This window comes from Argopecten irradians, chromosome 3, assembly GCF_041381155.1.
Source record: "Argopecten irradians isolate NY chromosome 3, Ai_NY, whole genome shotgun sequence".
Classification (NCBI taxonomy): domain Eukaryota; kingdom Metazoa; phylum Mollusca; class Bivalvia; order Pectinida; family Pectinidae; genus Argopecten; species Argopecten irradians.
In genome coordinates this window covers 69,313,167-69,337,891 of record NC_091136.1, presented here as the reverse complement: position 1 = coordinate 69,337,891, position 24,725 = coordinate 69,313,167, and the positions used below count along the sequence as shown (strand labels likewise).

At 37.9% G+C, this 24,725-nt stretch overlaps 1 protein-coding gene across 2 annotated transcripts; it reads left to right on the top strand.

Moving 5' to 3' along the window:
• Positions 1-1,021: 1,021 nt before the first annotated feature.
• On the top strand, positions 1,022-14,892 carry LOC138319432 (paired box protein Pax-6-like). Of its 2 annotated transcripts, none has more exons than XM_069262592.1 (5): positions 1,022-1,375; positions 8,793-8,863; positions 12,712-12,813; positions 13,179-13,390; positions 14,456-14,892. In XM_069262592.1, exons 2-5 carry the CDS (start codon positions 8,795-8,797, stop codon positions 14,838-14,840), a joined length of 768 nt encoding a protein of 255 aa, XP_069118693.1. In that variant the 5' UTR covers positions 1,022-1,375; positions 8,793-8,794; the 3' UTR covers positions 14,841-14,892. The 2 variants fall into 2 exon arrangements, with proteins under 2 accessions (XP_069118693.1, XP_069118692.1); XM_069262591.1 differs by lacking the exon at positions 1,022-1,375 and adding an exon at positions 1,653-2,167.
• The last annotated feature ends 9,833 nt before the right edge of the window (positions 14,893-24,725 follow it).

The following is a 24,725-nucleotide window of genomic DNA, read 5'->3' as shown; positions in this document are numbered from 1 at the left end:
TTTACTTACCGCAACATAATCAGATGTCTCTCTGCGTGACATTAAGCAGAACACGAGCGGGACCTGCTTGTAGCTATCTGCACAAAAGACTCGAGCTCGGGTGTGATTTTGAAGGTTCCATCACAAAAAAGTCTACGTGCATGCTGCATGCTTTAATGTCTGTAGCTGCTGTGGAGTGGCAAAAATCCGATGTCTCTGATCATCGACGCGAAGGTCTCCGATGAGGAAATCTTCACATTGAATGTAGGAACTCTACGTCAACCTAAAACAGAATTTAGATACAAATACTTTTACACAAGTTATCACATTCTATAGGTGTCATACATATAAGTATCGTATGTGGTGGTTATAACTCGATCGTATATTCAATTGGGTATTTAATGGATTACCAATGCAGAGTTTTGGTCATTTGGAAATAATTCATTTTACATGAATTTTGCAAAAATTTACACTCACCTCAACGTCAAGGTTTTTCGGTTCCTGTGGTCGAAGTTTTTAAATAGAATGAAATTAATTAATCTCTACAAATAACTCTATGTCACCAGAATTTAGTGATTCCAGTATAAATATGGTCTGAATAACATTAATACGATTTCTAAAGTGAATGTAATTGTGGCATTATTTTAGTTCGCTCTGATCATATGAGGATAAGACTTATGTTGGCTTAGTCTGTTTCCTGATTCTTTTGAAAACAAATTTAAATAGATACATCGTATAACAAATAACGGCCCTAATACATTTTTTTAAATACATGTATACACCTTTATTTTTGTTGTAGTTGGTAAGATGAATGCCTAGTGTACACATTAATTATTATTTTTTTGCCTGAAACATTTGTAAGATATATATAAACAAACCGTCACATATAAAAAATAATAATGACAAGGTCGGGTGATTAAAGTCCTCTTTAATCACTGTGTGTAAATAAGATCAAAGGCTCGAGCTAATCCAGCTGTGGGATTAAGACGCGTTCCCTAAAACAACACCACGTGGATCGGGGCGCGGGGCCCCTTAGATGTGTGTCCTTATATACACCACCCTAATGACCATTGACCAGGATCTTGTTGTTTTAGGTGCTCGTCCCGGGGTAGGGCGGGCTTGTGTGTTAATAGTTATCACTACCTGCCCCATCCCACCCGGTAAGGAAGCCTGCTAAAACAACACCTAAGTACCCATGCGGTAAACATGAAAAAGAAAACCTTTTTACAGCGGAATGGGGTTGTTTTTGTGAATTTAATTACGGGAACGCAAAATGTGGAAAAGTTGAATGCAATTATAACATTTAACCATTTCTCGTGAAACCACCACACCGTCGAGTTGTCAGAGGAATTTATCTGTGTTCCTAGGAATTCTACACACGACATACATTGTACAGGTGAGTTCAAACTTTATTACATTGTACAGGTGAGTTCAAACTTTATTACATTGTACAGGTGAGTTCAAACTTTATTACATTGTACAGGTGAGTTCAAACTTTATTACATTGTACAGGTGAGTTCAAACTTTATTACATTGTACAGGTGAGTTCAAACTTTATTACATTGTACAGGTGAGTTCAAACTTTATTACATTGTACAGGTGAGTTCAAACTTTATTACATTGTACAGGTGAGTTCAAACTTTATTACATTGTACAGGTGAGTTCAATAGTGGTGCGCGGTATTATCGGTATACCGATATATCCAGGTTCATTTTGAAAACGATACGTATCGCGGTACGATTTAGTCGTATCGGTTCACTCGGAATCATTCGGGGATTTTCCGTATATTTCCGTGAAAATTTCATTTTTGACGGGAAATATTTTTAAAATGAGAATTTGAATAAAAATCAAAACTAAAATATATATTTTAACAACATTTCAGACAAATGTATAGGTTAAGATGGATTTTTGGGATGTTATTATATGTAGATTATGATTGATCTTGTGCTTAGTAACGTTTCAAAATGGCGGCCTTCATAGGCTCGAATGATAACCTCATAAAAAATCCCAAGCAAAAGCGGTTGTATGGCAGCTTTTTGGCCTTATAGTACGTAAAGGGGAAAGAAATAGCGAGGAAAACATTGCTTGATGTCGATTGTATACGGCAATCGTTAAATGTAGTGGCGGAACAACGACCCTGACGACTCACTTGCGTCGCCATCAGCCAGCTACTGAGTCCCGTCCAGTAGTAAGTGTTTGCAAAACATCGAGCGGAAATAACACAGACATTATCTCGCATAGATAAAAACAAGAATAAAAGTGATATATTGACAAAACATTTATTTCATACTATTTTTAGGTGATTGACAGAAAAAAACATGCAATTCTTATTGTACAAAAATAATACCAAAATATCATGATACGTATCATAATACACTTATGATGTATCGTGATATATCGCGATACAAAATTTTTCGCGATACAGGTGAGTTCAAACTTTATTACATTGTACAGGTGAGTTCAAACTTTATTACATTGTACAGGTGAGTTTATTTATTTTCTATCTAATTAATGGGATAATATTGCAAATCATAAAGTCGTAAAAAAAGAGATTTAGATAAAACAAATGAAAAGTGAATGAGAACTTTACCAGATATCGGCAATGTTTTTTATGGCCCTTTGTCCAGTTTTCGGGTTAATCTCAAACATTGAAATAATATCAATAAACAGGGACGTGAATCTATCTTTACAACTTAAGGTAAATTTTGGATTATTACTGATTTTGTTTTATCTGAGGATGTATAAATTGAGAGTCAATAGATTCCAGTTTAAAACAATCCTTGTTAACAATTTTTGTAACGGAAATGATAAGAAATTAAAGAACATTACCACAAAATATACCTATACATACATACTTATACATTTGTATATATATGCGCGAATTAATAGTTTGTCGTTTCAGAACAAATACATATTGTAGATGTAACGTCAGTTAATTCGTTAAGATTTGTGATTTAATTTCATTTCAACAAATTTTATTTCGTTAACATACATATAAATGAGTCAGATAACAGCCTTTACAAATCTTCTCCGTAGTGATATTATCTTAGTTTTATTTAACTGCTCACACACACTCATTCATTCCTCTTTCATTACAGTAGGTTAGTGACTTATTTAGACACAAGCATTAAATCCTAATTATAATTATGATGTAGATTTCATTTGTATATGTATATATTAATAGCGTACATATTCCTTGTTTCACATCAAATCTTTTCAGTAATTGCTATTTTCCTGATGTCTTGCTAATTTGGAACTCACTTGATACTGATATAACTTTAGCGCCATCATTAATATATTTAAAACAAAATTGAGTAATACAAATCCTGCTTCTCTACTTATTACTCCTATATTCTTAAATTATAACCCTAGAAAAATGAATATTATACTTTGTCAATTAAAGAATAATGCTTTTAATCTTAACTATGATAAATTTACTGATCACCTAATTCCATATTTAATATCTGTCTGGAAGCTTTAAAAACATTATAGTGACGACGTTGTTCTTTCTAAGGGACATATATTCCAATGTAAAATAATATTTTTGAAAATGGTGAAATATTGGTCCTACTCAAAACCCATCGCAAAAGAGTTTCACCGTAGGTAACCTACGGGGTGTACCCAATATCTACCACCTTCCAATTATGGGGTGTACCCAATATCTACCACCTTCCAATTACGGGGTGTACCCAATATCTACCACCTTCCCATTACGGAGTGTACCCAATATCTACCACCTTCCAATTACGGGGTGTACCCAATATCTACCACCTTCCAATTACGGGGTGTACCCAATATCTACCACCTTCCAATTACGGGGTGTACCCAATATCTACCACCTTCCAATTACGGGGTGTACCCAATATCTACCACTTTCCAATTACGGGGTGTACCCAATATCTACCACCTTCCAATTACGGGGTGTACCCAATATCTACCACCTTCCAATTATGGGGTGTACCCAATATCTACCACCTTCCAATTACGGGGTGTACCCAATATCTACCACCTTCCAATTACGGGGTGTACCCAATATCTACCACCTTCCAATTACGGGGTGTACCCAATATCTACCACCTTCCAATTACGGGGTGTACCCAATATCTACCACCTTCCAATTACGGGGTGTACCCAATATCTACCACCTTCCAATTACGAGGTATACCCAATATCTACCACCTTCCCATTACGGAGTGTACCCAATATCTACCACCTTCCAATTACGGGGTGTACCCAATATCTACCACCTTCCAATTACGGGGGTGTACCCAATATCTACCACCTTCCAATTACGAGGTATACCCAATATCTACCACCTTCCCATTACGGAGTGTACCCAATATCTACCACCTTCCCATTACGAGGTGTACCCAATATCTACCACCCTCCCATTACGGAGTGTACCCAATATCTACCACCTTCCCATTACGAGGTGTACCCAATATCTACCACCCTCCCATTACGGAGTGTACAGAATATCTACCACCTTCCCATTACGGAGTGTACCCAATATCTACCACCTTCCCATTACGGAGTGTACCCAATATCTACCACCTTCCCAATACGGAGTGTACCCAATATCTACCACCTTCCCATTACGGAGTACCCAATATCTACCACCTTCCTATTACGGGGTGTACCCAATATCTACCACCTTCCAATTACGGGGTGTACCCAATATCTACCACCTTCCCATTACGGAGTGTACCCAATATCTACCACCTTCCAATTACGGGGTGTACCCAATATCTACCACCTTCCCATTACGGGTGTACCCAATATCTACCATATTCCCATTACGGAGTGTACCCAATATCTACCACCTTACCATTACGGGATGTACACAATATCTACCACCTTCCCATTACGAGGTGTACCCAAAACTACCACCTTCCCATTACGGAGTGTACCCAATATCTACCACCATCCCATTACAAGATGTACCCAATATCTACCACCTTCCTATTACGGAATCTACCCAATATCTACCACCTTCCCATTACGGGATGTACCCAATATCTACCACCTTCCCATTACGGGATGTACCCAATATCTACCACCTTCCTATTACGGAATCTACCCAATATCTACCACCTTCCCATTACGAGGTGTACCCAATATCTACCACCTTCGTATTACGGGATGTACCCAATATCTACCACCTTCCCATTACGAGGTGTACCCAAAACTACCACCTTCCCATTACGGAGTGTACCCAATATCTACCACCTTCCCATTACAAGATGTACCCAATATCTACCACCTTCCTATTACGGGGTGTGTACCCAATATCTACCACCTTCCAATTACGGGGTGTACCCAATATCTACCACCTTCCCATTACGGAGTGTACCCAATATCTACCACCTTCCCATTACGGAGTGTACCCAATATCTACCACCTTCCCATTACGGGTGTACCCAATATCTACCACCATCCCATTACAAGATGTACCCATTATCTACCACCTTCCTATTACGGAATGTACCCAATATCTACCACCTTCCCATTACGGGATGTACCCAATATCTGCCACCTGCCCATTACGAGGTGTACCCAATATCTACCACCTTCCTATTACGGGATCTACCCAATATCTACCACCTTCCCATTACGAGGTGAACCCAATATCTACCACCTTCCCATTGCGAGGTGAACCCAATATCTACCACCTTCCCATTGCGAGGTGAACCCAATATCTACCATCTTCCCATTACGGGGTGTACCCAATATCTACCACCTTCCCATTACGAGGTGTACCCAATATCTACCACCTTCATATTACGGGATGTACCCAATATCTACCATCTTCCCATTATGAGGTGTACCCAATATCTACCACCTTCCTATTACGGGATGTACCCAATATCTACCACCTTCATATTACGGGATGTACCCAATATCTACCACCTTCCCATTACGAGGTGTACCCAAAACTACCACCTTCCCATTACGGAGTGTACCCAATATCTACCACCTTCCCATTACAAGATGTACCCAATATCTACCACCTTCCCATTACAAGATGTACCCAATATCTACCACCTTCCTATTACGGGGTGTACCCAATATCTACCACCTTCCAATTACGGGGTGTACCCAATATCTACCACCTTCCCATTACGGAGTGTACCCAATATCTACCACCTTCCCATTACGGGTGTACCCAATATCTACCACCTTCCCATTACGGGTGTACCCAATATCTACCATATTCCCATTATGGAGTGTACCCAATATCTACCACCTTACCATTACGGGATGTACACAATATCTACCACCTTCCCATTACGAGGTGTACCCAAAACTACCACCTTCCCATTACGGAGTGTACCCAATATCTACCACCATCCCATTACAAGATGTACCCAATATCTACCACCTTCCTATTACGGAATCTACCCAATATCTACCACCTTCCCATTACGGGATGTACCCAATATCTGCCACCTTCCCATTACGAGGTGTACCCAATATCTACCACCTTCCTATTACGGGATCTACCCAATATCTACCACCTTCCCATTACGAGGTGAACCCAATATCTTCCACCTTCCCATTGCGAGGTGAACCCAATATCTACCACCTTCCCATTACGGGGTGTACCCAATATCTACCACCTTCCCATTACGGGGTGTACCCAATACCTACCACCTTCATATTACGGGATGTACCCAATATCTACCACCTTCCCATTACGGGGTGTACCCAATATCTACCACCTTCCTATTACGGGATGTACCCAATATCTACCACCTTCATATTACGGGATGTACCCAATATCTACCACCTTCCCATTACGAGGTGTACCCAAAACTACCACCTTCCCATTACGGAGTGTACCCAATATCTACCACCTTACCATTACAAGATGTACCCAATATCTACCACCTTCCAATTACGGGGTGTACCCAATATCTACCACCTTCCCATTACGGAGTGTACCCAATATCTACCACCTTCCCATTACGGGTGTACCCAATATCTAACACCTTCCCATTACGGGTGTACCCAATATCTACCATCTTCCCATTACGGAGTGTACCCAATATCTACCACCTTACCATTACGGGATGTACACAATATCTACCACCTTCCCATTACGAGGTGTACCCAATATCTACCACCTTCCCATTACGGGATGTACCCAATATCTACCACCTTCCCATTACGAGGTGAACCCAATATCTACCACCTTCCCATTACGAGGTGAACCCAATATCTACCACCTTCCCATTACGAGGTGAACCCAATATCTACCACCTTCCCATTACGACTGTACCCAATATCTACCATCTTCCCATTACGGTTGTACCCAATATCTACCACCTTCCCATTACGGATGTACCCAATATCTACCATCTTCCCATTACGGGTGTACCCAATATCTACCATCTTCCCATTACGGGTGTACCCAATATCTACCACCTTCCCATTACACGATGTACCCAATATCTACCACCTTCCCATTACGGATACATTCGATATCTACCACTTTCCATATGGTCTGTATTTGACCTAATGACGAGACATGTTAAGGCTGACCAGTGAATGTCGATATAATGGGATTACAGTGTTTCTTCACTTTCCGCATTAGCTAGATGGCCTTGGGAGCCGAGTAAGATGTATGGTGTCGTTATAGGTATAATTATTGGCTAACGCTAATTGATATCGGTAGTAATTTGTCACAAATCAATATATTGTTTGTTAGTGTGTACAGAAAAATGACATATATGTGGAGAACAGCAGCAACAACAAAGTCTTCTTGATTTGTCACGCCATTCCCAACCTTTTCTCTTGATTGGTCACGACATTCCCAGCCTTTTCTTTTGATAAGTCACGACCATTCTAGCCTTTTCTCTCGATTGGTCACGCCATTCCCAGAATTTCCTCTTGATTGGTCACTATAATTACAGCCTTTCCTCTTGATTGGTCACGACAATTCCAGCCTTTTCTTTTGATTGGTCACGTCATTCCCAGCATTTCCTCTTGATTCGTCACGTTATTCCCAGCCTTTCCTCTTGATTGGTCACAACATTTCCAGCATGTCCTCTTGATTGGTCACAACATTTCCAGCCTTTCCTCTTGATTGGTCACGGCATTCCCAGCATTTCCTCTTGATTGGTCACGGCATTCCCAGCATGTCCTCTTGATTGGTCACGACATTCCCAGCATTTCCTCTTGATTGGTCACGACATTCCCAGCATGTCCTCTTGATTGGTCACAACATTCCCAGCATTTCCTCTTGATTGGTCACAACATCTTAATCCTTTTATCTTGATTGGTCACAACATTCCCAGTATGTCCTCCTGATTGGTCACAACATCTTAATCCTTTCATCTTGATTGGTCTCAACATCCCAATCCTTTCATCTTGATTGGTCTCAACATCCCAATTCTTTCATCTTGATTGGTCAAGGAAATTGACAAGGAATAAGGAAATGACACGAACACTTATCAAATTTACAACGCACTCACATTAAATTATTGACGAATGCACATGATACGATGTTTTATATGTATGTATCCTGAGTATAGTGTCCTGTCTGTACCTTCAATGTACTGATATATTACCACTAATTGATCTATCTATCAATTTGGAACCAACATACGGTTTTGGATGTAATTAATGGACTAAATACCCGATGGCGGCGAGCTGATTATCTATATTTAGCAACACACAAATTATAAGTACAGTTCTGGCGTCCACCCGTACGTAATTGTTAATAAGCATTACTGTAAGTGTTAACAACGTTTTAGCATCCAATTGAAGAAAAATAGCCTTTGAGTTTTGACATTATTTTCTGCTTACAGAGATGACCATGGGAGCTCCATCCGACAGGAAGTGTTCACAGCGGAATCGCATTAAGTACACGTCAGCACAGGTTAGTACAAACACTAGCTTTAACATCAGCTTCATTTCAAGGTCATATTGGATTTTTTTTACGAAATGACTGTAGTGTTATCAAGACGATAGCTTATTCTTGGGTTCATTTTACCCGGTTTTTTTTCTTTTCTTTATTAAACTTTTGTAAAGAGTCCGCCAAGGCAATACCCTTTTCCCACACGTATTTATGCATTTCGCCCTTGAAAAACATTAAGGGTCCCGCGTCAAGACCATAATTTTCCATCTCCTAATTATAATTGTTTCCCCCCGATTGATTTTACAAAATAGCAACAACTATAAATACCAACCCGACAAGCAGTGGACCAGTTTTACACATGTAATCTATAAATACTCACCCGACTAGTATGTGTGACTGTCAATGTTACTATATATAGTGGACCAGTTTTACACGTGTAATCTATAAATACTCACCCGACTAGTATGTGTGACTGTCAATGATACTATATATAGTGAACCAGTTTTACACGTGTAATCTATAAATACTTACCCGACCAGTTTGTGCTACTGTCAATGTTACTATATATAGTGGACCAGTTTTACACGTGTAATCTATAAATAATGACCCGACCAGTATGTGTGACTGTCAATGTTACTATATGTAGTGGACCAGTTTTACACGTGTAATCTACAAATACCTACTCGACCAGTATGTGTGACTGTCAATGTTACTATATATAGTGGACCAGTTTTACACGTGCAATCTATAAATATTTACCCGACAAGTATGTGTGACTGTCAATGTTACTATATATAGTGGACCAGTTTTACACGTGTAATCTATAAATACTTACTCGACCAGTATGTGTGACTGACTGTCAATGTTACTATATATAGTGGACCAGTTTTACACGTGCAATCTATAAATACTAACCCGGCCAGTATGGGTGACTGACTGTCAGTGTTACTATATATAGTGGACCACTTTTACACATGTAATCTATAAATACTAACCCGGCCAGTATGTGTGACTGACTGTCAGTGTTACTATATATAGTGGACCACTTTTACACCTGCAATCTATAAATACTAACCCGACCAGTATGGGTGACTGACTGTCAATGTTACTATATATGGTGGACCAGTTTTACACGCGCAATCTATAAATACTCACCCGACCAGTATGTGTGACTGTCAATGTTACTATATATAGTGGACCAGAATTACACATGTAATCTATAAATACTAACCCGACCAGTATGTGTGACTGTCAATGTTACTATATATGGTGGACCAGTTTTACACGTGTAATCTATAAATACTTACCCGACCAGTATGTGTGACTGTCAATGTTACTATATATAGTGGACCAGTTTTACACGTGTAATCTATAAATACTAACCCGCCCAGTATGTGTGACTGTCAATGTTACTATATATAGTGGACCAGTTTTACACGTGTAATCTATAAATACTAACCCGCCCAGTATGTGTGACTGACTGTCAGTGTTACTATATATAGTGGACCAGTCTTTAGCTCACCATCATCAGATTGTGGGCTATTCAAATCGCTTTTCTTCCGTGGTCCGTGGTCCGTCCTTCCGTCCGTCCCTCCGTCCGTCCGTTAACAATTCTTGTTATCGCTATTTCTCGGAAAGTACTGGAGGGATCATTCTCAAATTTCATATGTAAGTTCCCCTGGGGCCCTAGTTGTGCATACTGCATTTTTGGACTGATCGGTCAACAAGATGGCCGCTAGGCGGATTTTGATAGTTAAAGTTTGTTACCGCTATTTCTCAGAAAGTATAAATAGGATCATTCTCAAATTCCATATATAGGTTCCCCTTGGGCCCTAGTTGTGCATATTGCATTTTGGGACTGATCGGTCTACAAGATGACCGCCAGGCAGCCATCTTGGATTTTGACAGTTAAAGTTTGTTATCGCTATTTCTCAAAAAGTATAAATAGGATCATTCTCAAATTTCATATGTAGGTTCCTCTGGGGCCCTAGTTGTACGTGTGTGTATTGCATTTTGGGACTGATCAGTCAACAAGATGGCCACCAGGCAGCCATCTTGGATTTTGATAGTTAAAGTTTGTTATCGCTATTTCTCAGAAAGTATAAATAGGCTCATTCTCAAATTTCATATGTAGGTTCCTCTGGGGCCCTAGTTGTGCATAAAGCATTTTGGGACTGATCGGTCAACAAGATGGCCGCCAGGCAGCCATCTTGGATTTTGATAGTTAAAGTTTGTTATCGCTATTTCTCGGAAAGTATAAAAGGGATCATTCTCAAATTTCATATGTAGGTTTTTCAAGGGCCCTAGTTGTGCATATTGCGTTTTGGGACTGATCAGTCAACGAGATGGCCGCCAGGCAGTCATCTTGGATTTTGATAGTTAAAGTTTGTTATCGCTATTTCTCAGAAAGTACCGAAGGGATCATTCTCAAATTTCATATGTAGGCTCCTCTGGGGCCCTAGTTGTGCATATTGCGCTTGGATTTTGATAGTTAAAGTTTGTTATTGCTATTTCTCAGAAAGTACCAAAGGGATCATTCTCAAATTTCATATGTAGGTTCCTCTGGGGCCCTAGTTGTGCATATAGCGTGTTGGGACTGATCGGTCAACAAGATGACCGCCAGGCAGCCATCTTGGATTTTGATAGTTAAAGTTTGTTATCGCTATTTCTCAGAAAGTACCGAAGGGATCATTCTCAAATTTCATATGTAGGTTCCCCTAGGACCCTAGTTGTACATATTGCATTTTGGGACCGATCGGTCAACAAGATGGCTGAGCGTCTGCCATCTTGGATTTTGATAATTACCGCTATTTCTCAGAAATTACTTAAGGGATCTCTCTCAAATTTCATACGTAGGTTCCCTTTGGGCCCCAGTTGTGCATAGTACCTATTTGGACTGATTAGTCAACAAGATGGCCAACTGCCTGCCATCATAGATTTCATCGTTGAAGTTTGTTACCGCTATTTCTCAGAAAGTACTCAAGCGATCTGTGTCAAATTTTATATGTAGTATTTTTTAAATGTTTGAAAAGCAGTGAAAAGATCCCTCTTTCCATTGTCAGACATAGATCATTCTTTGGTGGGCGCCAAGATCCCTCTGGGATCTCTTGTTACACGTGTTATCTATCAATACTTACCCGACCAGTATGTGTGACTGTCAATGTTACTATATATAGTGGACCACTTTTACACGTGTAATCTATAAATACTTACCCGACCAGTATGTCTGACTGTCAATGTTACTATATATAGTGGACCAGTTTTACACATGTAATCTATAAATACTCACCCGACCAGTATGTGTGACTGTCAATGTTACTATATATAGTGGACCAGTTTTACACGTGCAATCTATAAATAATGACCCGGCCAGTATGTGTGACTGACTGTCAATGTTACTATATATAGTGGACCAGTTTTACACGTGTAATCTATAAATACTTACCCGACCAGTATGTGTGACTGTCAATGTTACTATATATAGTGGACCAGTTTTACACGTGTAATCTATAAATACTTACCCGACCAGTATGTGTGACTGTCAATGTTACTTTATATAGTGGACCAGTTTTACACGTGCAATCTATAAATAATAACCCGACCAGTATGTGTGACTGACAGTGTTACTATATATAGTGGACCAGTTTTACACGTGTAATCTATAAATACTTACCCGACCAGTATGTGTGACTGTCAATGTTACTATATATAGTGGACCAGTTTTAAACGTGTAATCTATAAATACTCACCCGACCAGTATGTGTGACTGTCAATGTTACTATATATAGTGGACCAGTTTTACACGTGTAATCTATAAATACTTACCCGACCAGTATGTTTGACTGACTGTCAATATTTTATTATACCAGCTGGAGCGCCTTGAGAGGGAGTTCGGGATCTCTCACTACCCAGACACCGCTACCATGGAGGACCTGGCCATGACGCTGAATGTCAGTCTCGATCGTGTGTCGGTAAGTCAGAACACCAATATCAACCACCAATTAATTCTAATGTCATTAAGTCAGAACACCAATATCAACCACCAATTAATTATAATGTCATTAAGTCAGAACACCAATATCAACCACCAATTAATTCTTTATGTCATTAAGTCAGAACACCAATATCAACCACTAATTAATTCTAATGTCATTAAGTCAGAACACCAATATCAACCACCAATTAATTCTAATGTCATTAAGTCAGAACACCAATATCAACCACCAATTAATTCTGATGTCATTTAGGCAAGACACAAGTGTATCTTAGACAAAATCAGTACAAAGATTGCATCAATCGATATCATATTTTATAAATGATTTTGTTTTATTTTTAGATATGGTTCCAGAATAGACGTTCCAAATTCAAGCGCCAGTCCAAAGATAGCCAAGTGACATGGATGAGAAAGCAGATCTTTCACCAGGATGCAACTTCCGCTTCCGGTAGCATCGTCCCGCCGAAGTTTGTCCCACAGCGCCACGTGTTGTCAGCGCCTACATACCCACCCAGTAGGAGACGAGATATGGCGTGGTCCAGACCCTCCTCCAAGTAAGTAACGAGAAGACAGTAAAGAGGTCAACTGTTAATTGCCAATTTAAAACGAAAATGCATTTTTAAAGATGCTCCATCGCAGACAAGTGGTATTTTTTCACTATTAAAAACAGGAGCAGACGATTTAGTATTTTTCTTCAGTTACAAAAGTTACTAACTTTACACCATTACCACCGTTGAAACGTTTGAGCTTCTAATTTTACTTCAAGTAAAAAATATGAAAAATAATTAATTGCATCCCGAAAAAATTCCGTGCCACTATATCCTATATGGAATGAAGTAATGATTGCGCATGCACCAAAGGCAAAATAAATTATTTTATATTATTTTTTGTGTTAATTAGATTATTATATACACGATAAAACACCAATTATTGTACAAATGATGAATATCATTTATGCTCTGTCGGCGGTGGAGCATCTTTAAAGATGCCCCCCCGCCGACAGAGCATAAATGACACTCATCATTTCAACAATAATTGGTGTTTGATCAGATGCTCCACCGCCGACAGAGCATAAATGACACTCATCATTTCAACAATAATTGGTGTTTGATCGTGTGTATATGTGACTAATTAAGACAAATAATAATATAAAATGATTTATTTTGCTTTTGGTGCATGCGCAGTCAGAACTTCATTCCATATAGAACATAGTGCTACGGACTTTTTTTCGGGATGCAATTAATTATTTTTAATATCTTTTATCTTTTTTTTTTAACTTTTCAATGGTGGTAATGGTGTAAAGTAAGTAACTTTTGTAACTGAAGAAAAATACTTAATCGTCTTCTCCTGTTTTTGATAGAGAAAAAATACCATTTGTCGGCGGTGGAGCATCTTTAAATAAGTTAATTGAAATAAACAAAATTAAATCTTGTTTTGGCATGTGTTATAAAACTGAATATAAACCTCCTGACTTAACCTTGATAAGCAAATTTGCACCGTTCCCATTCCACGCTGTTTCAGTGTCAACAAAAGCAATGTGGTTTTGCATTTCTCGGAACTTAAACGCACGTAAAAGATTTTACCTACAATATTAACAACAATATTGTTTTGATTTACAGCCTACATTATCTGCCGTCAGTGCCCTCCATCTTTGACCAGCTACCAGACCTTCCACATACACAGACAGCATCGTCAAATGGAAGTCAGTTTCCGTTTCCACCGGAAACAGTGTTCTACACATCTTACTACCCAACACCTGCTCTATCACCGCCCGAGTCACCGACTGTACCTTCCCCAATGACGTCACCACTGTCACCACGTACACTGATGATGACACAACTGCTGAGTGAAGGTCATCAGATGATCCCATCCACCACCTCCCATCAGACCAGTGCTAACCAAGCGCCCTCTAGCTGTGTGTTCGCCAATAATTACAGTCCGGGACCCTTCTACCCAGCATGCTCTACGCCATTCTCGTCACGGCCCCAGATGTCGGAGGTGTAACGCTGCCAGAATAGACAATATCACAAAATGTGCTACATTACTCGGTACCTAGACTTTGACACGTTCACCGTTAGATAAAGGACATAATCACAGTAAAGTAAGATGTAGACGTAAGCTAGAATTAAAACAAGGGACACGTTCACCGTTAGATAAAGGACATAATCACAGTAAAGTAAGATGTAGACGTAAGCTAGAATTAAAACAAGGGACACGTTCACCGTTAGATAAAGGACATAATCACAGTAAAGTAAGATGTAGACGTAAGCTAGAATTAAAACAAGGGACACGTTCACCGTTAGATAAAGGACATAATCACAGTAAAGTAAGATGTAGACGTAAGCTAGAATTAAAACAAGGGACACGTTCACCGTTAGATAAAGGACATAATCACAGTAAAGTAAGATGTAGACGTAAGCTAGAATTAAAACAAGGGACACGTTCACCGTTAGATAAAGGACATAATCACAGTAAAGTAAGATGTAGACGTAAGCTAGAATTAAAACAAGGGACACGTTCACCGTTAGATAAAGGACATAATCACAGTAAAGTAAGATGTAGACGTAAGCTAGAATTAAAACAAGGGACACGTTCACCGTTAGATAAAGGACATAATCACAGTAAAGTAAGATGTAGACGTAAGCTAGAATTAAAACAAGGGACACGTTCACCGTTAGATAAAGGACATAAATCACAGTAAAGTAAGATGTAGACGTAAGCTAGAATTAAAACAAGGGACACGTTCACCGTTAGATAAAGGACATAATCACAGTAAAGTAAGATGTAGACGTAAGCTAGAATTAAAACAAGGGACACGTTCACCGTTAGATAAAGGACATAATCACAGTAAAGTAAGATGTAGACGTAAGCTAGAATTAAAACAAGGGACACGTTCACCGTTAGATAAAGGACATAATCACAGTAAAGTAAGATGTAGACGTAAGCTAGAATTAAAACAAGGGACACGTTCACCGTTAGATAAAGGACATAATCACAGTAAAGTAAGATGTAGACGTAAGCTAGAATTAAAACAAGGGACACGTTCACCGTTAGATAAAGGACATAATCACAGTAAAGTAAGATGTAGACGTAAGCTAGAATTAAAACAAGGGACACGTTCACCGTTAGATAAAGGACATAATCACAGTAAAGTAAGATGTAGACGTAAGCTAGAATTAAAACAAATGACACGTTCACCGTTAGATAAAGGACATAATCACAAAAGTAAGATGTAGACGTAAGCTAGAATTAAAACAAGGGACACGTTCACCGTTAGATAAAGGACATAATCACAGTAAAGTAAGATGTAGACGTAAGCTAGAATTAAAACAAGGGACACGTTCACCGTTAGATAAAGGACATAATCACAGTAAAGTAAGATGTAGACGTAAGCTAGAATTAAAACAAGGGACACGTTCACCGTTAGATAAAGGACATAATCACAGTAAAGTAAGATGTAGACGTAAGCTAGAATTAAAACAAGGGACACGTTCACCGTTAGATAAAGGACATAATCACAGTAAAGTAAGATGTAGACGTAAGCTAGAATTAAAACAAGGGACACGTTCACCGTTAGATAAAGGACATAATCACAGTAAAGTAAGATGTAGACGTAAGCTAGAATTAAAACAAGGGACACGTTCACCGTTAGATAAAGGACATAATCACAGTAAAGTAAGATGTAGACGTAAGCTAGAATTAAAACAAGGGACACGTTCACCGTTAGATAAAGGACATAATCACAGTAAAGTAAGATGTAGACGTAAGCTAGAATTATAACAAGGGACACGTTCACCGTTAGATAAAGGACATAATCACAGTAAAGTAAGATGTAGACGTAAGCTAGAATTAAAACAAGGGACACGTTCACCGTTAGATAAAGGACATAATCACAGTAAAGTAAGATGTAGACGTAAGCTAGAATTTAAAACAAGGGACACGTTCACCGTTAGATAAAGGACATAATCACAGTAAAGTAAGATGTAGACGTAAGCTAGAATTAAAACAAGGGACACGTTCACCGTTAGATAAAGGACATAATCACAGTAAAGTAAGATGTAGACGTAAGCTAGAATTAAAACAAGGGACACGTTCACCGTTAGATAAAGGACATAATCACAGTAAAGTAAGATGTAGACGTAAGCTAGAATTAAAACAAGGGACACGTTCACCGTTAGATAAAGGACATAATCACAGTAAAGTAAGATGTAGACGTAAGCTAATTAAAACAAGGGACACGTTCACCGTTAGATAAAGGACATAACACAGTAAAGTAAGATGTAGACGTAAGCTAGAATTAAAACAAGGGACACGTTCACCGTTAGATAAAGGACATAATCACAGTAAAGTAAGATGTAGACGTAAGCTAGAATTAAAACAAGGGACACGTTCACCGTTAGATAAAGGACATAATCACAGTAAAGTAAGATGTAGACGTAAGCTAGAATTAAAACAAGGGACACGTTCACCGTTAGATAAAGGACATAATCACAGTAAAGTAAGATGTAGACGTAAGCTAGAATTAAAACAAGGGACACGTTCACCGTTAGATAAAGGACATAATCACAGTAAAGTAAGATGTAGACGTAAGCTAGAATTAAAACAAGGGACACGTTCACCGTTAGATAAAGGACATAATCACAGTAAAGTAAGATGTAGACGTAAGCTAGAATTAAAACAAGGGACACGTTCACCGTTAGATAAAGGACATAATCACAGTAAAGTAAGATGTAGACGTAAGCTAGAATTAAAACAAGGGACACGTTCACCGTTAGATAAAGGACATAATCACAGTAAAGTAAGATGTAGACGTAAGCTAGAATTAAAACAAGGGACACGTTCACCGTTAGATAAAGGACATAATCACAGTAAAGTAAGATGTAGACGTAAGCTAGAATTAAAACAAGGGACACGTTCACCGTTAGATAAAGGACATAATCACAGTAAAGTAAGATGTAGACGTAAGCTAGAATTAAAACAAGGGACACGTTCACCGTTAGATAAAGGACATAATCACAGTAAAGTAAGATGTAGACGTAAGCTAGAATTAAAACAAGGGACACGTTCACCGTTAGATAAAGGACATAATCACAGTAAAGTAAGATGTAGACGTAAGCTAGAATTAAAACAAGGGACACGTTCACCGTTAGATAAAGGACATAATCACAGTAAAGTAAGATGTAGACGTAAGCTAGAATTAAAACAAGGGACACGTTCACCGTTAGATAAAGGACATAATCACAGTAAAGTAAGATGTAGACGTAAGCTAGAATTAAAACAAGGGACACGTTCACCGTTAGATAAAGGACATAATCACAGTAAAGTAAGATGTAGACGTAAGCTAGAATTAAAACAAGGGACACGTTCACCGTTAGATAAAGGACATAATCACAGTAAAGTAAGATGTAGACGTAAGCTAGAATTAAAACAAGGGACACGTTCACCGTTAGATAAAGGACATAATCACAGTAAAGTAAGATGTAGAGTAGCTAGAATAAAACAAGGGACACGTTCACCGTTAGATAAGGACATAACACAGTAAAGTAAGATGTAGACGTAGCTAGAATTAACAAGGACACGTTCACCGTTAGATAAAGGACATAATCACAGTAAAGTAAGATGTAGACGTAAGCTAGAATTAAAACAAGGGACACGTTCACCGTTAGATAAAGGACATAATCACAGTAAAGTAAGATGTAGACGTAAGCTAGAATTAAAACAAGGGACACGTTCACCGTTAGATAAAGGACATAATCACAGTAAAGTAAGATTGTAGACGTAAGCTAGAATTAAAACAAGGGACACGTTCACCGTTAGATAAAGGACATAATCACAGTAAAGTAAGATGTAGACGTAAGCTAGAATTAAACAAGGACACGTTCACAAGATAAGGACACGTAGAGTAAAGATTACAAGACTTACGTTAGATAAAGGACATAATCACAGTAAAGTAAGATGTAGACGTAAGCTAGAATTAAAACAAGGGACACGTTCACCGTTAGATAAAGGACATAATCACAGTAAAGTAAGATGTAGACGTAAGCTAGAATTAAAACAAGGGACACGTTCACCGTTAGATAAAGGACATAATCACAGTAAAGTAAGATGTAGACGTAAGCTAGAATTATAACAAGGGACACGTTCACCGTTAGATAAAGGACATAATCACAGTAAAGTAAGATGTAGACGTAAGCTAGAATTAAAACAAGGGACACGTTCACCGTTAGATAAAGGACATAATCACAGTAAAGTAAGATGTAGACGTAAGCTAGAATTAAAAACAAGGGACACGTTCACCGTTAGATAAAGGACATAATCACAGTAAAGTAAGATGTAGACGTAAGCTAGAATTAAAACAAGGGACACGTTCACCGTTAGATAAAGGACATAATCACAGTAAAGTAAGATGTAGACGTAAGCTAGAATTATAACAAGGGACACGTTCACCGTTAGATAAAGGACATAATCACAGTAAAGTAAGATGTAGACGTAAGCTAGAATTAAAACAAGGGACACGTTCACCGTTAGATAAAGGACATAATCACAGTAAAGTAAGATGTAGACGTAAGCTAGAATTAAAACAAGGGACACGTTCACCGTTAGATAAAGGACATAATCACAGTAAAGTAAGATGTAGACGTAAGCTAGAATTAAAACAAGGGACACGTTCACCGTTAGATAAAGGACATAATCACAGTAAAGTAAGATGTAGACGTAAGCTAGAATTAAAACAAGGGACACGTTCACCGTTAGATAAAGGACAAAATCACAGTAAAGTAAGATGTAGACGTAAGCTAGAATTAAAACAAGGGACACGTTCACCGTTAGATAAAGGACATAATCACAGTAAAGTAAGATGTAGACGTAAGCTAGAATTAAAACAAGGGACACGTTCACCGTTAGATAAAGGACATAATCACAGTAAAGTAAGATGTAGACGTAAGCTAGAATTAAAACAAGGGACACGTTCACCGTTAGATAAAGGACATAATCACAGTAAAGTAAGATGTAGACGTAAGCTAGAATTAAAACAAGGGACACGTTCACCGTTAGATAAAGGACATAATCACAGTAAAGTAAGATGTAGACGTAAGCTAGAATTAAAACAAGGGACACGTTCACCGTTAGATAAAGGACATAATCACAGTAAAGTAAGATGTAGACGTAAGCTAGAATTAAAACAAGGGACACGTTCACCGTTAGATAAAGGACATAATCACAGTAAAGTAAGATGTAGACGTAAGCTAGAATTAAAACAAGGGACACGTTCACCGTTAGATAAAGGACATAATCACAGTAAAGTAAGATGTAGACGTAAGCTAGAAATTAAAAACAAGGGACACGTTCACCGTTAGATAAAGGACATAATCACAGTAAAGTAAGATGTAGACGTAAGCTAGAATTAAAACAAGGGACACGTTCACCGTTAGATAAAGGACATAATCACAGTAAAGTAAGATGTAGACGTAAGCTAGAATTAAAACAAGGGACACGTTCACCGTTAGATAAAGGACATAATCACAGTAAAGTAAGATGTAGACGTAAGCTAGAATTAAAACAAGGGACACGTTCACCGTTAGATAAAGGACATAATCACAGTAAAGTAAGATGTAGACGTAAGCTAGAATTAAAACAAGGGACACGTTCACCGTTAGATAAAGGACATAATCACAGTAAAGTAAGATGTAGACGTAAGCTAGAATTAAAACAAGGGACACGTTCACCGTTAGATAAAGGACATAATCACAGTAAAGTAAGATGTAGACGTAAGCTAGAATTAAAACAAGGGACACGTTCACCGTTAGATAAAGGACATAATCACAGTAAAGTAAGATGTAGACGTAAGCTAGAATTAAAACAAGGGACACGTTCACCGTTAGATAAAGGACATAATCACAGTAAAGTAAGATGTAGACGTAAGCTAGAATTAAAACAAGGGACACGTTCACCGTTAGATAAAGGACATAATCACAGTAAAGTAAGATGTAGACGTAAGCTAGAATTAAAACAAGGGACACGTCCCGTTAAACACCGTTAGATAAAGGACATAACACAGTAAAGTAAGTAGATGTAGACGTAAGCTAGAATTAAACAAGGGACACGTTCACCGTTAGATAATAAGGACATAATCACAGTAAAGTAAGATGTAGACGTAAGCTAGAATTAAAACAAGGGACACGTTCACCGTTAGATAAAGGACATAATCACAGTAAAGTAAGATGTAGACGTAAGCTAGAATTAAAACAAGGGACACGTTCACCGTTAGATAAAGGACATAATCACAGTAAAGTAAGATGTAGACGTAAGCTAGAATTAAAACAAGGGACACGTTCACCGTTAGATAAAGGACATAATCACAGTAAAGTAAGATGTAGACGTAAGCTAGAATTAAAACAAGGGACACGTTCACCGTTAGATAAAGGACATAATCACAGTAAAGTAAGATGTAGACGTAAGCTAGAATTAAAACAAGGGACACGTTCACCGTTAGATAAAGGACATAATCACAGTAAAGTAAGATGTAGACGTAAGCTAGAATTTAAAACAAGGGACACGTTCACCGTTAGATAAAGGACATAATCACACAGTAAAGTAAGATGTAGACGTAAGCTAGAATTAAAACAAGGGACACGTTCACCGTTAGATAAAGGACATAATCACAGTAAAGTAAGATGTAGACGTAAGCTAGAATTAAAACAAGGGACACGTTCACCGTTAGATAAAGGACATAATCACAGTAAAGTAAGATGTAGACGTAAGCTAGAATTAAAACAAGGGACACGTTCACCGTTAGATAAAGGACATAATCACAGTAAAGTAAGATGTAGACGTAAGCTAGAATTAAAACAAGGGACACGTTCACCGTTAGATAAAGGACATAATCACAGTAAAGTAAGATGTAGACGTAAGCTAGAATTAAAACAAGGGACACGTTCACCGTTAGATAAAGGACATAATCACAGTAAAGTAAGATGTAGACGTAAGCTAGAATTAAAACAAGGGACACGTTCACCGTTAGATAAAGGACATAATCACAGTAAAGTAAGATGTAGACGTAAGCTAGAATTAAAACAAGGGACACGTTCACCGTTAGATAAAGGACATAATCACAGTAAAGTAAGATGTAGACGTAAGCTAGAATTAAAACAAGGGACACGTTCACCGTTAGATAAAGGACATAATCACAGTAAAGTAAGATGTAGACGTAAGCTAGAATTAAAACAAGGGACACGTTCACCGTTAGATAAAGGACATAATCACAGTAAAAGTAAGATGTAGACGTAAGCTAGAATTATAACAAGGGACACGTTCACCGTTAGATAAAGGACATAATCACAGTAAAGTAAGATGTAGAGACGTAAGCTAGAATTAAAACAAGGGACACGTTCACCGTTAGATAAAGGACATAATCACAGTAAAGTAAGATGTAGACGTAAGCTAGAATTAAAACAAGGGACACGTTCACCGTTAGATAAAGGACATAACCACAGTAAAGTAAGATGTAGACGTAAGCTAGAATTAAAACAAGGGACACGTTCACCGTTAGATAAAGGACATAATCACAGTAAAGTAAGATGTAGACGTAAGCTAGAATTAAAACAAGGGACACGTTCACCGTTAGATAAAGGACATAATCACAGTAAAGTAAGATGTAGACGTAAGCTAGAATTAAAACAAGGGACACGTTCACCGTTAGATAAAGGACATAATCACAGTAAAGTAAGATGTAGACGTAAGCTAGAATTAAAACAAGGGACACGTTCACCGTTAGATAAAGGACATAATCACAGTAAAGTAAGATGTAGACGTAAGCTAGAATTAAAACAAGGGACACGTTCACCGTTAGATAAAGGACATAATCACAGTAAAGTAAGATGTAGACGTAAGCTAGAATTAAAACAAGGGACACGTTCACCGTTAGATAAAGGACATAATCACAGTAAAGTAAGATGTAGACGTAAGCTAGAATTAAAACAAGGGACACGTTCACCGTTAGATAAAGGACATAATCACAGTAAAGTAAGATGTAGACGTAAGCTAGAATTAAAACAAGGGACACGTTCACCGTTAGATAAAGGACATAATCACAGTAAAGTAAGATGTAGACGTAAGCTAGAATTAAACAAGGGACACGTTCACCTTAGATAAAGGACATAACACAGTAAAGTAAGATGTGAGTAAGCTAGAATTAAACAAGGGACACGTTCACCGTTAGATAAAGGACATAATCACAGTAAAGTAAGATGTAGACGTAAGCTAGAATTAAAACAAGGGACACGTTCACCGTTAGATAAAGGACATAATCACAGTAAAGTAAGATGTAGACGAAGCTAGAATTAAAACAAGGGACACGTTCACCGTTAGATAAAGGACATAATCACAGTAAAGTAAGATGTAGACGTAAGCTAGAATTATAAACAAGGGACACGTTCACCGTTAGATAAAGGACATAATCACAGTAAAGTAAGATGTAGACGTAAGCTAGAATTAAAACAAGGGACACGTTCACCGTTAGATAAAGGACATAATCACAGTAAAGTAAGATGTAGACGTAAGCTAGAATTAAAACAAGGGACACGTTCACCGTTAGATAAAGGACATAATCACAGTAAAGTAAGATGTAGACGTAAGCTAGAATTAAAACAAGGGACACGTTCACCGTTAGATAAAGGACATAATCACAGTAAAGTAAGATGTAGACGTAAGCTAGAATTAAAACAAGGGACACGTTCACCGTTAGATAAAGGACATAATCACAGTAAAAGTAAGATGTAGACGTAAGCTAGAATTAAAACAAGGGACACGTTCACCGTTAGATAAAGGACATAATCACAGTAAAGTAAGATGTAGACGTAAGCTAGAATTAAAACAAGGGACACGTTCACCGTTAGATAAAGGACATAATCACAGTAAAGTAAGATGTAGACGTAAGCTAGAATTAAAACAAGGGACACGTTCACCGTTAGATAAAGGACATAACCACAGTAAAGTAAGATGTAGACGTAAGCTAGAATTAAAACAAGGGACACGTTCACCGTTAGATAAAGGACATAATCACAGTAAAGTAAGATGTAGACGTAAGCTAGAATTAAAACAAGGGACATGTTCACCGTTAGATAAAGGACGTAACCACAGTAAAGTAGAATAACCACAGTCAAGTAGAAAAGATGACCTCGATAAGATAGGGGACATAAAATAAGATAAAAGGGTTGTACATATATTTCAGTAAAAAACGCAGAAATGATGACGGAGGAATTGCAATATGACTGTTTTGTTGACACTTTTTTTTAAATCTTTGGACCTTTTACGATCACATAGTAAGCCTGCAATATTATCTGTCAATAACTAATCTGCCTTTCTTTCATGTTGGTACTGAAAAAATAGAAAACGTCATTATTTTAACAGTGCTTTCAGTACTTTGATATTCGTATCACAAAGAATTTTGTGATAAATTTTAAAGTGCTTTGAACTTTGCGTTAATAGTTGCTAAATTTTAACATCAATTATCAGTTAATACTATTGTGTGTAATTTGACATTCCTAAGGTTATATTCTTGATCATATTTACGTTTGTGACATTTGAGATAAAACCCCATATGTGTGATAACTGTGTATATCCTCTGGCAATTTACTTTGATTCCTTTTCTGAAAGATTTTAAGTTCCATTCTATTTCGTAACGGGATTAATGTCACGGCCATCCTAATTGCCTAAAGGACACTGACCACGGCTGATTAATCTGCCAATGAGCGATATCTGTCAATCATAATTCTGTAATTTTATTGTATGTACATTATTTAAGCATGAAATATTTTATTTGTAAGTCAGTTAGGTCTCCGACTTTGTACGGAACACAACGGCTATATTCTGGACACTCCAGAATAGCCATCC